At 50.3% G+C, this 16,537-nt stretch overlaps 1 protein-coding gene across 20 annotated transcripts in view; it reads right to left on the reverse strand.

The window, feature by feature from the left end:
* Positions 1 to 16,537, reverse strand: part of PHLDB1 (pleckstrin homology like domain family B member 1) — a 110,537-nt gene that overhangs the window by 84,684 nt on the left and 9,316 nt on the right. For all 20 annotated transcript variants that reach the window (XR_012642555.1, XM_074977173.1, XM_074977171.1 and 17 more), the window contains exons 2-4: positions 12,792 to 12,881; positions 8,185 to 8,308; positions 3,467 to 3,637 (exon numbers count right to left, since the gene is read on the reverse strand). Coding sequence is in view for 19 of the 20 variants with exons in the window: in XM_074977173.1 (XP_074833274.1) it covers positions 3,467 to 3,637; positions 8,185 to 8,308; positions 12,792 to 12,851 (355 nt within the window). In the remaining variant the exon portion in view is untranslated. The remainder of the gene's footprint in view (positions 1 to 3,466; positions 3,638 to 8,184; positions 8,309 to 12,791; positions 12,882 to 16,537) is intronic.

Here is a 16,537-nt window from a genome sequence, read left to right on the forward strand (position 1 = left end):
CTACTAACATCATCTACGCCATCATGTGCCAACAATGGCCACATACTTTGTATATAGGACAAACAGTAAACACGCTTAGACAAAGAATGAATGGACACAAAACAGACATCAAAAAGCTCTTAACTCACAAGCCTGTCAGCCAGCACTTTAATGGAGTGGGCCATTCTGTTAATGACCTGAAAGTCTGTATTTTACTGAAAAGGAACTTTAAGAATCGCCTGCAAAGAGAGAGTACCGAGCTCTCTTTTACATTCAAATTCGACACATTAACACGTGGTTTGAACCAGGACGCCAATTACCTGGGTCATTATATTGACTTTTTTTACATACTTTGTTTATGGGACCCTTGACTCCCCCTGCCCTTCTGTCCCTCTTCTCTTATGATTTGCTCACCTTGATTACAATTTTTCTGATTTGTCAACCTTGATAACTATCTTTGGTTCTCCGTGCCTTAACTATTGAGTCTGTTCTGGTATGGTTATGGTCTGAAGAAGTAGGTCTGTCCCACGAAAGCTCACCACCTAATAAGTTATTTTGTTAGTCTTTAAAGTGCTACTGGACTGCTTTTTGTTTTGATAGTCTGAGCTCCGAAGTACTGGCCCTCAGCTCCTTTAAAGCCTGGTGCAGACATCAACTGGCTCAATCTCCCCTTCCCTTTGAGGGTGGGAGTTGGTATCTCCATCTCACAAACACAAATGGGGGCACAGACAGGTAATAGCAAGACCCTCAATAGCAAAGTCAGGAACAAAAGAACCCAGGAGTCCTTACTGCCAATTCTCTGCTCATTCTACTGAACAAAGAAGTTATGTGACTTGTGGACTTGCAGAGCTAGTGCCTTGGGGAATTACTGATAACACTAGCATTTTTGCCAGGGTTTCAAAATGCTTTACTAAGTGCGGCCACTGTTAGCACACCCTTTTACAAGTGAGGAAACTGAAGCAGAAAGAGGCCTCAAGACAGTGAGTCAGTAACAGGGTCAGCCATAGAACCCAGGACTGCTGGTTCGCCATTTCCTGTGACAACTGCTAGAAAAAGTAACAACCTGCTTTGCACTCTGTATTGCGTGCTCCAAATCGAAGGCAACAGGTACAAGGTGCCATCTGACACCTGGGGAGTGGCTGCATTGGGCTTTGGCTCACAAGGTGCCAGGTAGCTAGATGGGAGAATGTGGTGTTCCTGTCTGGGACAAGGGCCCAAATGGGGGCACCACAGATTTCATCCCTTCCCTGTTGTACCGAGGAAGATCTGGAGCTTGACAGAATGATGGCCAGCTGTGCCATACAGAACAGGGCCAGCACATGATGGACTAATCTGCTTAGTAGTGTACCTACTCCCTAACACTGTCAGCAGAGGTGTGTGTCCACTCCCTCACAAAACACCTTACTGAGCGGTTAGTGGCTCAGACCATCCTCACACCTAGGTCGAAGCAGCTCCACCTCACAGCCCAGTGGTCATCTGAATTATCAGACAGGATCACAGCTGTGGTCTGTACAGTTCAGAATCCTATTTCTAGCACTGTCTTGAGCTGGGCCAAGACCTCACTCCAAAGCCCCATGCAGCTCCACACGTGACAGGGCCTTTCAGCCTCCTCTTGTTCACCGGGCGCTGCATGAAAATCCAGGACCCATAGCAATATGGACTAATCCAGTGCAGCAGGCAGAGGAATCAGGGCTAGGTAAGATTTGCTCTGGCAAATGCTGTGCTCCTCTGTCAAGAGCCAGGTGGGAGAAAGACTGTCTGACTCTGGACTATCCTGTAACATGGTGCCTGCAACCCTAGAGCCCACACTGCACCATTTCGTCTAGGCTGAGATTTTCTCCAGGCGGCACAAGGCTCACATCTCTTTATTCCTCCACACAGTGTTCAGCGCCCACTGACTGAATGGACGGCACCAGCTGGCCATAAGAATTACTAGCCTACAGCCCACTGAAGTTCTACATGCGGCCTGCAAGATGTTTGTTTATCTTTGTCACAGTGTTTCCAGATTCCACTGGTTTATCCAGGATGGTTTTTTCCTACTGGTATTACTAACGTGACATTCCTGTAAAGCAAGGACACGTGAAGTGAGGTGCTTGCTGACTGCACACAACACTGACTGTGAGAGCCGCACGCTCCCTCTGCATCCACTCAAAGCGCCATCATGGTTCAGTCAGCACACCCACGAAGTCTAGATACACGAGCCCCATGAACAACACTGCCTTACCCCTGGAAACCGTCTTGGTTAGAAAAAATCTTGCAGCCCACTGCGATGAAGCAGGTCACACGTATGGCCCACTCACTAGCCATCACTGCTCTAGAGCCACACTCTTGCAGCACACAACCATGGCAATCAAAGTTTTAGAATGACACCAACAAGAAGGCCCGTTTACAATGATGTAGAGCCCATCAAGCTCTGTAAAGCGTCAAGCGGAGACACAAGGACCCTTCCTCAAAGAAGTGGCAGTCTAAGCAAGGTAAATCTCAACCATGTGACTCGACCAGGGGTCCCAACCAAAACAGCAAGAAGAGCCATTTCTTCAAATTTGGTTATGAAATCAATACTTGAAGAGCCGCAGTGCATGTGAATACGAGATGGTCCTTAATAAATAACATCAAACCGTACTTTTTGTAACCCCTATTTTAAGAGCAATGCACACAGTGATTTGTACCAGTCAGAAATGTGAGTTACTTTTGCCCCGTGCTGGAGAGCAAATGAGGACAAGGAAAATGCTGCACCTGGGGATAGGGTCTTGAGCAGGAAGGAGCAAAGTTCACATCAACACCACTGTTTCTCAATTTTTGTTTTTAAATAAAGTAGCCCTTCTTTAAAAAACCATAATAAGTACCCCCAGCCCTCCACTTTAACCCAGTCCCCCTCCCCTCCTTCAGGGCCAGGCACCCCCAGCCCTCCACTTTAATCCAAACCCCACTCCCCTCCTCCAGGGCCAGGCACCCCCAGCCCTCCACTTTAACCCAGTCCCCCTCCCCTCCTCCAGGACCAGGCACCCCCAGCCCTCCACTTTAATCCAATCCCCACTCCCCTCCTCCAGGGCCAGGCATCCCCCAGCCCTCCACTTTAATCCAATCCCCCCTCCCCTCTTCCAGGGCCAGGCACCCCCAACTCCTCTCCTACTGTAACCCAATCCCCCCTCCCCTCCTCCAGGGCCAGGCACCCCCAGCCCCCCACTTTAACCCAGTCTCCCTCTCCTCCTCCAGGGCCAGGCACCCCCAGCCCCCCACTTTAACCCAGTCTCCCTCCCCTCCTCCAGGGCCAGGCACCCCCAACCCCCCACTTTAACCCAGTCTCCCTCCCCTCTTCCAGGGCCAGGCACCCCCAGCCCCTCCCCCACTGTAACCCAATGCTGGCAACTCACTGGAGCTGCTGCCGCCAGACACCACTGCCGCAGGCGTCTCCCTTGACGTGCTGGGGCGGAACGCATGTGTGCGCAGCAGCGCACGCCCTCACTGCCCAGGGCAGGCCTCTTACCTTGGGTCAGTCGCGTGGGCTGCCTAACCTGCAGGCCATCAATGGTGCAGGGATTCCCGCAAGGGTGCAAGGTGAGGGTCCCACGCACATTCTCGATGTAGCAGTGCTCAGAGGCCAACCCAGCCCCCTGCAAAACAATGTCCTTAGCTGCGGAGCCAATCACAGTCCTCCCTGCAAATAGAAACATCCGTTTAATGCTCCTTTGACCACGACAAGGAGATGTCGTGCTTGGGAAAGGAGGCTAAAGAGGGCAAGCACCCCCATGTACAAAGCCTGAGAGGAGACCACTCCCCCTGCACTACCGGTTCCAAAACCCCACTTGGCGTGCATCCCTCCTTGAATGGCTCCCATAGGTTAGAAATGTGGGGGGCTAGGCAGGAAGCAGCCTCAGTAGCCTTTGCCCAGAGGAGTTCCTGAACTGGGAGTTGGAGAAGACATAACCAGCACTTCAGTGCTGTAAAATAACGGGAGTGCAGCCAGAGCTGAAAGGGGACGACAGCTCCTGTCCGACTGCTGCAGAGCAAACGCAGGCCTGGGCATCAAGCCACTGAGGTCTTGACGCTGGTGGGTTTCCTAGGCAGGGACCAAAACAGCCTTTCACAGCTCCTGTACCCATCGCTCCTGTGTGCGGACACAGCCTACCAACATCCATTGATTTCCTCCCTACACCACACACCCCACCTTGGGAATTGAGGGATCACCACCTCACATAGGGGATGACATAGGAGCCAGAAGTCCCATGCTCATTTTTCTAGGCCAGGCTGACTCGCTAAGCTCTGAAGACAGAGCAGCCCACTTCCACAGTGCCACGTGACAGTGCTGATTTGTCCCTCCTGCCCCAGGACTCTGTAGCACCTTGAAAGGGCAGGAACGCTTCATACAGCAGAGGAGAGCGCGTGTCCATGGAGCAAGATCTGGACAGCGTTGCTGGGCCTGCCACAGTGCTACTCTCTCCTTTACTGCAGAGATTAGCATTAGGGTCCTCTTTGTGGTCATGACTGCAAATGCCAGATGAAAAAGATGCAACCTAGCAGGTCTCAGCTCAGCGCCAGTGCTCCTTGGGGAGTTTAAAGCACCATTACTGATCATCCTATTTCCTGGGCAGCGCTGGGTCCTGTAGAGAAATTCATCCTGCAGGGTCTTAGCATGCTAGCTAATGAGAAGGCTCAGGGCCAGCTGGGCACAGACAATAGAGAGCTAAATATAGATGGCCAGCCATACCCTGGGAGTGACCCACACATCCCAGTCTTGTCCCCTCTAGGAACAGTATCCTAGGCAGAGATGCAGCAGAAGAGCCTGGAGGAGACAACCGATAAAGATTTTGTTTTGCACTAATAACTATGCCCCCAGGTTCTTCCTCATGCTCCTATTTCCTTCACCCACTCACTCTCTCTGATCAGACAGGCAGGTTTTCATGACCCCTCCACCTCTTCTTCCCCCAGTCTCTTGTTGCCTCCTTGGATAGGCATCTCCCACTGTCTGCTGTTGATTCTGTGCAGAACAGACCACAAGCTCCTGGCTGGGGCTGCCACCCCAATCAGCTCCATCCCATTTCACGCTCTTAGGCCCTTCTGACTGACATCAGACTGCATGTAAAGTCCAAACGCAAGACTCTTCAAATAACAAGTGCATGGCCCACAGGGAAGCTCAGCCCGGTTCCCTTTCCCTCCTTGGTGGAGGAAGCACACCCCCTGTGAGAGGTGCAGCAGGCTAGGTCAGGTGTGTGCTTTGGGCTGGTGTGTTATGTCACTCATGCACAGAACAGTTATTCCTAGTGAGATCTTGGATGTCTCCACAAGGAGCAGACTTGGCAGCTCCCAGCCTCTCAAATCAAGGATTCAGATGGGCTGCTAACAGTAATGTCTCCAGGGAGAGCCTGGCTCTCGCTTCTCTCCAGTTTTTAATCTGGGGCTGTGCTCTGGCCACAGTAACAGTTATTGGACACAGATGCCTGTTGATGGCCTCACTTCCCAATACCAACTGCTGGAGAAGGGCTGACATTTGAAGGGGTTGAGCAGTGAAGGAGATGGAGTGTCTGATCCTAAACTGAGAGGCAGGGGGCAAGTGGCTGTAGTCACAGCTGGGCTCTAATCATCAAACTCACCTTCCTGGCAGGACCACTGCAGCTGCCAGCAAGAGGTGATGCAGTGTTATTTGTAGACTGAACTTTTTCCAAAAAGCCTCCAGCGCCTCTTATTGGAATGCTAGTTCCATCTGGCTCTGGGCTGCTGAGCTCTTGTAAAAAGGAACATCAATGTAGACAATAACTCAAGTCCCTGCAAGGTGAGAGGGTATGACAGCACCAGCTCCCATTGCTGGCACTAAAGACAGGTCTGACTTAGTGGACACCCAGGGACTCTAGATATTCCAACCAGATCCAAACTGTGTTCCTCCAGCCCCTACCATTTTCAGTGGGGTGAACTGAGGTTCCAGACTTCACATTCAAGTTCCAGACAAGTCTACTTTAGTGGAGCTTGCTCAGAGATTACAAAGTGCATCACTGAAAAGCCTACACACCTGATTGTGGGGAGAGGAGACAAGGATATGACTGGCAGCAGCAGCCAGCCCAACACTGACGTTAGTTATCAAGAGCGGAAGGAACCCTACAGCTAAAACATGGTCTTTAGTCCATGAATTGATTGTGGTGGAAGGCAAGAACAGTGCATTGCCTCTTGAGTACCAGGGCATCAACAGCTCTGTCATTTGCTGTGTGCCTCTCATCTGGGCTCCCAAAGCCTCATGTAATCGTTTACTGATGTAAGGAATATGCCAGCAGGAGCTCAGTACTGCTGAAGCATTTGGGGAATGTGTCCTTTAGAGATCATTTGCATGACAATGCAAAGGTGTGCATATGTAATACCTTGTAAACAAAGCCTGATGGGTAGCAGGTGAAAGAATGAGGTCTCACCTATTGTAAACACCATGTTGTTGCAAAGTCACAATTTATGCTATCGTCTGGTGTAAGAATTGCGCAGTCTCACCAAAACTTGAAGTTGCTGTCCAGGTACAGGGCAGTCATCATCACTTTGTAAGATATGGATTGCATAGGACTCCCTCCATCTGAGCATTATAAGGCAGAAGGAGGGGGAAGGAAAGTTTTTGAACCAGCTGGCTGTACAGCTATATGACTGATTGGACTAGTCCCCCTGCACTGTTCAAAGATAGATCTGAAGCTGGGCTTTAAGATTATTTTGTGAGAATCCACCTTGGTGGATGCTGTGGCCAGGTCCAGAGCTGAAGCCACTATGAACTGAACTCACTGAGAGCTAAAATCACCGGCAGCTAAAGCCAGATAGAGCTGGAATCAGAGGGTTTTGCTGTAAGGCAAAAACCCACAATACAGCGGACAGGTGGCCGGCAGGAGCGGGCAGCCAGCAGGACAGCTGGCAGGAGCAAGGAGGACACTGGACCAGCAGAAAGGTAGCAGTGTCAGGCTCAATGAGGGAATGCATCAGAGTGATGTGTCAGGGCCTGCACAGACTGGACAGAGTCATAAGTGAGGCATTTGAAGTGGGGTACGGAGAAAGTTTGGGTATGTGAATGGGACCCTTGCAGTATTGGACTGGTGAGTCTGAGAGGCAAAGGACACTGCTTAATCCATGTGAGCTGGGACAGTTACTTGAGGGTTGGTTATGAACTCTGGGTGTGGTATTTTCCCAAGCTAATGCCATGTGACTTCTCCACCTCCTCCATTAAAAGTTTCTTTTCTGCACTCAGACTCTGTGCTTGCGAGTGGGGAAGCATTGCCGCCCTGAGGCGCCCAGAGGTGTGTGAATTTCCCAGGCTACTGGGTGGGGGCTCGAGCCAGCTCTGTGTGAGGTGAATGAAAAGGAACCCCTAGATATTGAATCGGGCCTGGATGCTGCCAACCACTTCTGGCAGAAGGTTTATGCCAATGTTACCTTACAATTGAGGAAACTGGGTAATGCATGTCAGATACTGGGGCAGGAGTATTATCTTCTTTCAGCAGTGGGGATGGAGGAGAGCAGGCTAGGATTCTCAGAAATCATCATTAATTTTGGGAGCCCAGCTGGAGACCTTAGGGATGATTTTCAAGGGTGCTGAAAGGTAGGTCCTAGGATTTCCAGTTGGACTCCTCAAATTCGTGACCACTTCTTAGAATCAGGCCCAAGGCTCCTAAAATGGGGCATCCAAAACTAACAGCCACTTTGAAAACTTACGTAGGAGACTTGACTGTGGCCTCACACTGAGCATGTAATGCAACTAGGAATGGAACTCCTTTGCTTCCTGTTCTACTCTTTACAAACATACCCTCTCCGGAGCTGGACTGTCCCATGATGTTATGGCTGGTCTCCCGGGAGTGTAAGTTACAAAGTGGGACTCAGCCACAGGAAAGCAAGAAAAGTGACACTCCCTTCCCCCAGCTTAGCTCCTATCCCCTATAGGTTGGACCTCCCTAATCCAGCACCCTTGAGACCCGAGCAGTCCTGAACCAGGAAGCTTGCTGGACTTGGGGAGATCAAGGCCAGTCCCTATGCTGCTGGATTCAAGACTCTCCCTCAGCTGCCAGGCACCCTTACTGGCCCCCCACTCCTGGGCTCCCCTCCCAGCCATCAGCCCTCACCACTCACACCTCAGCAGAGCTCCTGGCTGCCAGTCCAGCTGGGCTCTCCGCCCTGGGAGAGAGTTCCAGATTAGAGGGATTCAACCTGTATCAGTCTCTCCCTGTTGTCACAGCACATGCAAGGGGAACTTACCTTCCTCTAGGGGCAAGAAGGTGATGGCAGTGCTTAGACGGCCACTGCCCAGGCTCACCAGGTGAGGCTTGTCAGTCTGGACCTTCAGCCCCTTGCCCAGGTCTATCAGGTCCAGAGGACTGTTCTGTGGGGAAGGATAAACCAAAACCCCCCATTAGAATGGACTCATCTCTGGACTCAGGGGAGAGGCCACTGGGCTGAGCCTTGCCTAGATGCGAGAGGTTTACCACCTAGCAGAAAATGCAATGAGTTTGGTGATGTCGGTCAGTTCCTGATGTATCAGCAGCCACAGCACAAATGCCACTCCAACTGTTACCTTACTGACAGCATCATCAGGAAGGTCAAAGACTGAACAGGCTGGGGTACTGGCCTCTCTTCTCATCCTCCAGCCATGGCCAGGCTGTGGATGCTGCCCTAGCCACTGACCACTTTGAAGCTAAGAAGAGGGCTAAAGAACTGTCAATCTGGCACCAAGACATACACAAGGAAACAGATATGGCATCGCTGGTGCAGAGGACGTGATTCTTGCATTGGCTGCACCACACGTGAGAAAAGAAAGAGGGAAAAGGAATGGACAGAGCCCAGATTCACGGGGACAAGGCTGGTACACGTCTTGGAGACAGGCACAGGTTTACAGACAAAACCCCTGAAATGAGCAAGGGCAGAGGAACTTCTGACCTGCAGGGGCGGTTTACGTTCAAAGTACTCAATGCCTTTTTTGCCTGTCTCTATGGAAAAGGTCAGCTCCCCAACTACAGCACTATGCAATGCAGTATGAGAAGGAGGTGGGCAGCCCTCAGTGGGGAAAGAACAGGTTAAGAGCTATTTAGAAAAGCTAGATCCATGGGTCCAGAAGTAATGCATCCAAGGGTACTGAGAGAATTGGCAGATGTCATTGCAGAGCATTTGGCTATTATCTGTGAAAACTCATGGAGATGGGGAAAGCTCCCGGATGACTGGAAAAAGGCAAATGTAGTGCCCATCTTTAATAAAAGGAAAGGGTGACAATCCAGGGAGCTATAGACTGGGTCAGCCTCACCTCATTCCCCGGAAAAATTGTGGAGGGAATCCTCAAGGAATCCGTTTTGGAGCACTTGGAGGAGGGGAAAGTGATCAAGAGCAGTCAACACGGATTCACCATGGGCAAGTCATGCCTGACCAATCTGATTAGCTTCTATGAGGAGGTAACTAGCTCTATGGACATAGAGAAGTCAGTGGACGTGATTATACCTTGACTTTAGCAAAGCTTTTGATACAGTCTCCCACAACATTCTTGCCCATAAGTTAAGGAAGTGTAGATTGGATACACGGACTGTAAGATGAATAGAAAACTGGCTTGACAGACAGGCCCAATGGGTAGTAGTCAATGGCTCAGTGTCTGGTTGGCAGTCAGTTTCAAGTGGAGTGCCCCAAGGATCAGTTCTAGGGCCAGTACTGTTCAACATCTTTATTCATGACCTCGAAGAAGGGATGGATTGCACCCTCTGCAAATTTGCAGATGACACTGAGGGAGGGGGTCAGGTAGATACATTGGAGGGTAAGGATAGGATCCAGAGTGACCTAGATAAATTGGAGGATTGGGCCAAAAGAAATCTGATGAGGTTCAACAAGGACAAGTGCAGAGTCCTGAACTTGGGACGGAAGAATCTCAAGCACTGTTACAGGCTGTGGACTGACTGGCTAAGTTAGCAGAGCAGCAGACAAGGACCTCGGGATTACAGCGGATGAGAGGCTGGATGTGTGTCCACAGTGTGCCCTTGTAGCCAGGAAGGCTAATGGCATATTGGGGTGCATTAGGAGAAGCATTTCCAGCAGATCTAGAGAAGCTATTATTACCCTCTACTTGGCTCTGGTGAGGCCTCATCTGTAGTGTTGCGTCCAGGTCTGGGCTCCCCAGTATAGAAAGCATGTGGACACATTGGAGAAGGTTCAGCAGAGGGCAACGAAAATGATTAGGAGTCTGGAGTATGTGACCTATGAGGAGAGGCTGAGAGATTTGGGTTTATTTAGTTTGCAGAAGAGAAGACTGAGGGAGGATTTGATGGCAGTCTTCAACTTCCTGATAGGGGGCTCTAAAGAGGATGAAGAGACACTGTCCTCAGTGGTGACAGATGACAGAACAAGGAGCAATGGTCTTAAGTTACAGAGGGAAAGGCGTAAGTTGGATATTAGGAAAAACTATTTCACTAGGAGGGTGGGGAAGGACTGGAATGAGTTACCAAGAGAGGTGGTGGAATCTCCATGCCTAGAGGGTTTTAAGTCCCGGCTTGACGTAGTCGTGGCTGGGATGATTTAGTTGGGGTTGATCCTGCTTCAGGCAGTAGGCTGGACTACATGACCTCCTGAGGTCCCTTCCAGACCTAGAATTCTATGATTCTGTGACTTGCTCATACATGGGTGGCTTAGTCACTGCGGCTTGACTGCAGTGGGAGCCAGTACTGGCAGGGGCATTCCCAATTCAGATCCCACTGTACTGGACCACTGCTCCACAGAGAACTCACTGGACAAATCTTCCCTTGATCAGAGAAGCAGGAAGTGGCAGTAAGGATACACACCATGTCAACCATAAACCCGCTGGGCCTAGCCTTGGCAAGGAGGCATCCCCTCTCATCCCTGCACTTGATGAGACCTCCAACTAGGGGATGCTTTGCAGGCTCTTTGCTGCAGCAGAGTTGCTTTAGGCTCTGAAACATGCTGGTAGATGAACAGACAGGGAGACAGACGGGTCTCTGTTGCGAGTTGGCTCTTACCCAGCAGCCTGTCCTCAGTCAGTGATTCAGATAGGTTCCTCTTTGTTCCCATTTTGCACAGAAAAGATGGATCATAAATATTTATGGGGGTTCCCTAGCTTTCTTCTCTATATGACAGGACAGAGTAGAAGTGGCTCTTACAGGATGGATGGATGCAGCCGACTGGGCTGGGCTCTCCCCATTGCTCAAGGCCTCCGACTCTACCACAGGTAAAGCAGAATCCAGACAGACTTCACTTAAATCCCACCATCCGCATGCATGCACACACATGCTCAGGAATACATGCATATGGACAGGTATGTAGACATGGAATTAAGAACACACAAAAACAAACCCACAAGCACAGACTGCTGGGCCCCTAGCTCCTCACTCTGCAAGTGTCTCCCTCAACCCTTCTTCCAGAGCACATCCTCCTGTGTGGGTTCCAGGCAGCGAGTTAGCAAGCTGAGGAATGGACCCCTCAGATGTAGAATTCTAAAGTTCTGGCCTTTCCCATGTCTCCAGATCTCCGGATCATGGTCAGGCTGGCTGCGACCTTTACTCTGTGCTGCAGGCTTGGGGAAGAGGAGATTAGAAGGATGAAGAGAAATGACAACAGCAGGGGGGATTCCATGAGCTCAGGTTATTTTTAATAGGATCCCAGTACTAGCCATTTAACCCAACTGGATTTACAGCCAATCCCATAATAGGATTGGGAGGAAAGGCCCAATGGCACTTGACAAGGGGCAGCCCCAGTCTCCCATGCCCTAGTCCTGAGGTTATTCAGAGCACCAAGATCCCTTCAGAGTTGAGCTCTGCGAGGGAGTGAAAGACAGGGGATGTGAAAGACACCAGTGAAAGACTGAGGGAGGGATAGCTCAGTGGGTTGAGCATTAGCCTTGTAAACACAGGGCTGAGAGCCCTACCCTTGACGAGACCATTTAGGGATCTGCAGCAATAGATTTTCTTTTTTCAATCTGGGGGGTGCTTGGTCCTGCCAAGAGGGCAGGGGACTGGACTCAACGACCTCTTGAGGTCCCTTCCAGTTCTATGAGATATACATAGCTCCATATTTTTGACCCTGTGCCATTTTCCTGCTCCAGGGTGAGAGGATTACGCCTCTGACTATAGATCGTCAATGGCCTCTTACTGGAATGCGGCCCCAAGTCCTCAAAGAAAAGCGGTTCCCCTGACCCTTCTCCACAAAATCTCCTCAGAGCCCTTAGGACCAACTTGGCCAAATTGCCAGGCCCCGCATGCTGAACTGCCCAACACAGACACAGTGCTCCCAACCCCCACTTCCCACAGGGGTTTGGCCCACATACAAAGCTTGGTCCAGGCCTGGGAGGGGGAATACACTCTCCCTGTGCTCTCTGGCCATTGCCATACCTGTCTCCCAGCACTTGGGGCAGATCCCTCTTTGGTTTTGAGGATGCCCTGGTTACCTGGTGATCCCATCACTATGGGGATGTAAGTAGCCTGCATAGCCATTCCTCTCAGCATCTCCTCTGAATGCCTCTCTAGGATGAATAACTTTGGCTTATTTGTGACCCCATTGCCAGCACTACTCCCTCTAATTTTTTTCAGCCATGTGCAGAATGAATTTTATCATGTGCACAGAGGCACTTGCCACTATGCATCACCAGTATAAAAAGATGCTCCTGGCTGCGGGTGCTCTGCTAATCCGCTGGGCAGCATTTGAACCTCTTCTGGGGGCGCTGCCCACGTGCTCAGCTTACTGGGAACACTGATTGCCGGTCTCTGGTATGATGGAAGAAGAGGGCATAAGCCCCCAAAGCTACCTCAGTCTGCCATCCCCACCACAAGGCAGCAGTTCTGAGGTACCATCTGCAGGTAGCAACCCTGGTACATGCTCACCTGCATGACTGCGGTGACTTTGTGGGTTGGGCTGGTAACATTCCTCTTTGAAGCTTCCATGGCAACTTCATCAATGTGCCAGTCACTCTCCTTGGGAAAAATAAAAAAAAATTAAACCAGACACAAAGAGGGGTGTTAGGAGTCAAGAGCCCCGCTGCCCCTAAACAGGAATACAATTAGAGAACCAAACTATGCAGGGCTATGTCACCAAGACACACCTCCCCCTCCCGAATAAGGTAAGCAGACAGGTTGGAGCCATGAGACATACACGTTTACAAGCTGACAGTACGTTCAAAAGGGCCCAGCAAACACAAGTGAGTGATCAAGTGGCTCCTTTATTTAGGTCCAATCAATATATGGAGTAAAGTATGCTACAGATCATGGGTGCAGAGCACAAGACACATGGCCCTATTTCACCACGCCCCCAGTTGCGCTACAAAGATGTCTGCAAGAGAGACCTCAGACAGGTAGACATCGAGCTGGACAACTGGGAAGAACTAGCAGACGACCGCAGCAGATGGAGGCAGGGGTTACACAAGGGCCTTCAGAAGGGCGAGATGAGGATCAGACAGCTAGCAGAGGAGAAGCGAGCGCACAGAAAGCACACTAAGGACTTGCCAGACACCCACTACATCTGCAAGAGATGCAGCAAGGACTGTCACTCTCGTGTGGGTCTTCATAGTCACAGCAGACGCTGTAAATGAAGTCCTCAATTGAAACTTTAAAGGGCGCGATCCATAGTCTATGCAGACTGAAGGATGCCTACTACTACTACTAAAGGACCGCCCAGCTCTTCACAAACAGGAACTATATAAGCATCATGAACCGTCCATAAGGCTGGTCAGGGGAGATGTACTGGAATGGGTGGGCCTGCCAGTTCTCCTGCATAGCGGCTCCTTAACACCACCCAGGCTGACAGAACAGGAAAAAAAAACTTCCTTCCTGCTGAAACTTAAGGAAACTATAGGAAAGTGTCATGCAGCTTCTCAGGATTAGAGTGGGGTCAGGATACCTCAGATAAGAGCCCTAACTCATACCGCGTGCCCTAGGATGGCCTGAGGAGCCCAGGATGCAGTTTCACATCTCAGCTCCCAGGGTACATTTAGTGGCAAGAAGATACTTTTATATTAAAGCCCTAGTTCCAAATGCTCAGAAATCGTCTCAAAATTACATTTCCCTGACCATCCATCCAGAGATATTCTCTCGTACACACATTCACTAACAACCATCAAGGGAAAAACCCAACATCTGGGATATGAGGAAGGAGGGACAGACAGAGACAGAAGCGCACGCACTACAAATGTCAATGCACCCATACTAGCCCAGCTGCCCACCACACTGGCTGGTGCATGATATTCCTGCTGAATAACGTCTCTCCCGGATGCTGGCTAGGGACCTCTACACCTTCATATGTGCACAGTGAACTCCTCAGACCCTTTGCATGTCTCATACGCCCCACATATAAATATTTGCCCCAAATGATGAAGCCAGTTCTTTCTCCCTAAGGAACTGCAGACAAATCACTCAGCTGGAAAAGTATTGTACTGGGATAGTCAGAGATGGAAAGATGAACTAGACCACTGAATCCTCACCAATGCAGGGCTCCGACAGGGATGCCGGACACTAACCAGACTAGAGAGGAACTGTCTGTGAGGAACTAAGAGTTGCTGGTCACGGTTTTTGAGGGAATAGTCTATCCCTGGCCCTCCTTCCCTGATCAGGCCTCCACTCTTTGTAATGCATTATTTTGCTGGTTTTAAGGCAGAACTAGGCCATATATGGCTCAGTAAAAGCAGGCCAAGCTTTGTGAGACTAATGCTCCATCTACAGGATAAGCCTGCATTGCAAGTGATAGCATGGACTTAGCCTTTTCCCACTACTGCCAACTGAGAACAACGTTTGTGAGTGTAGTCACTGACATGCCCAATAGCCCAAATATGCTTTCATAAAAACATGCTCAACTCCAGTCTCAGTTATCTCCAGGAAGCTTCTCTGGCCCTGTTTCCTCCACCACCTGGTCAGTGTTGGTCCCAGCAGTATTTCAGAGCACAAGTCGGGCTTGGGTAAATTGATCATCATAACTTCAAAAATTGCAGCAAGGATCAGTGGTGATTCCTGATCACCCATCTCTGTGGTAGCTCCCTGCCGGCCTCCACCCGCTCCCTTTTGCCTGCTGGACATTTAATGTGCCTTTTCCGGTCAAGGGCTGGAGCCATTCCAAGAGCACAGAAAGATTGTCTCTGCTTCCAAACATCCAGAACCCACGCACTACAGACACATGCAAAACAGGGTGGTGCTGCTCCTCAGTCTTATTAAAGAGGCACAGACCTCACAGATGCTTGAGTCTAATTCATGGCAGGAGCCTGTTTAGTCCCCTTCTTTCTGTTGTCCAGCAAGGAGTATAGTGCTTCAGAGCCAGACCCTGAAGTGGGGAAAAATTCTCAAAGCACATTTCACCTGGAAGGTTCCCACAGTGCTTTATAGAGACACTACGCCCCCAGGACTGAAATGCAGCCACCTCTGGGGCAAAACATGACAAGGGCTACACACCAGCATCGTGACAGGTTAATGCAGAAAGGAAATAACCTGTTACCCAACTGAAACACCTGGAGGCAGGATTGGTGGAGTGTAATTACCTGAGCTGGGCTCTGGCCAAGACTGTGGAGTCAACATCACGGCCTGAGGAGCCCGTTCTGGGATCTTTATTGCTCCCAACTGACGAGAACTTCAGTCTGTGCACCACCAAGACGACAGGCTCTTTGTGAAAGACAGGTTAGGAGAGTGCGAGGGTCTGGATAAGGCCCTAGTATAGCCTGGAATCACTGCATCTCACGAGTTTCACAGAGACCCAGTGCTGTCTGTGTCTATTTGGACACCCAGCCAGTTGAAAGTACTAGCAATAGCCCAGCATGCAATGCTCCTGTAGCTTCAGCTGAAGGCAGATGTCGTTTGCGCTGCAGCACAGCATATTTACAACCCAGGGCCAGGCTCTGGAACTAGGGCTCATGCAGCCCCCTCAGTTGGAGGAAGTCTGTGTTTCTACTTACCCTAGAGACAGGGCTAGCTACAGGCTGCCCTGGCAATCCTGGCCCCCCAAATCCTCAGGTTTCAACCAGTGCAGCAAGGAGAGACCCTTTCCCTACTCTGTCAAAGCAAGCCTGGTCTGTGGTTAACACCAGCCATACCCAGAATGACAGCACACAGCTCAGCCAGGAAGAATGGGAACTTGTGGGTAACTGTTACACTCCATGGAAAATATGAAAGGCTGGAAAAAGACAGTGTTGATTCCAGGGCTGGAAAAGAACAAAACCAACCATCCACTCACAACAAAGGCCCTGGCTTCCTCCAGAACAAGCAGCTGAAAGAGGACAGCATCAGGGAGCAAGACCAGACATAATTCAAACTGAAATGCCCACATTGTTATTAACAGTGAAGTCCTGTGGCACCTTATAGACTAACAGAGATCTTGGAGCGTAAGCTTTCATGGGCTAAGACCCACTTCATGACATGCATCTGGTGAAGTGGGTCTTAGCCCATGAAAGCTTATGCTCCAAAATATCTGTTAGTCTATAAGGTGCCACAGGACTTCTAATTGTTTTTGTGGATACAGACTAACACGGCGACCCCTCTGATACATTTGCATTCAGGCCCAATTTTTGTAGCAGCCCTCATTAACACCAAGGAAGGCCAGGCTTCCCCTAACCGGGGCCCTGGGCATGGAAGAAAGGCAATGAGCTCAGAAACAC

The sequence above is a fragment of the Carettochelys insculpta genome, chromosome 25 (assembly GCF_033958435.1).
Source record: "Carettochelys insculpta isolate YL-2023 chromosome 25, ASM3395843v1, whole genome shotgun sequence".
NCBI lineage: Eukaryota > Metazoa > Chordata > Testudines > Carettochelyidae > Carettochelys > Carettochelys insculpta.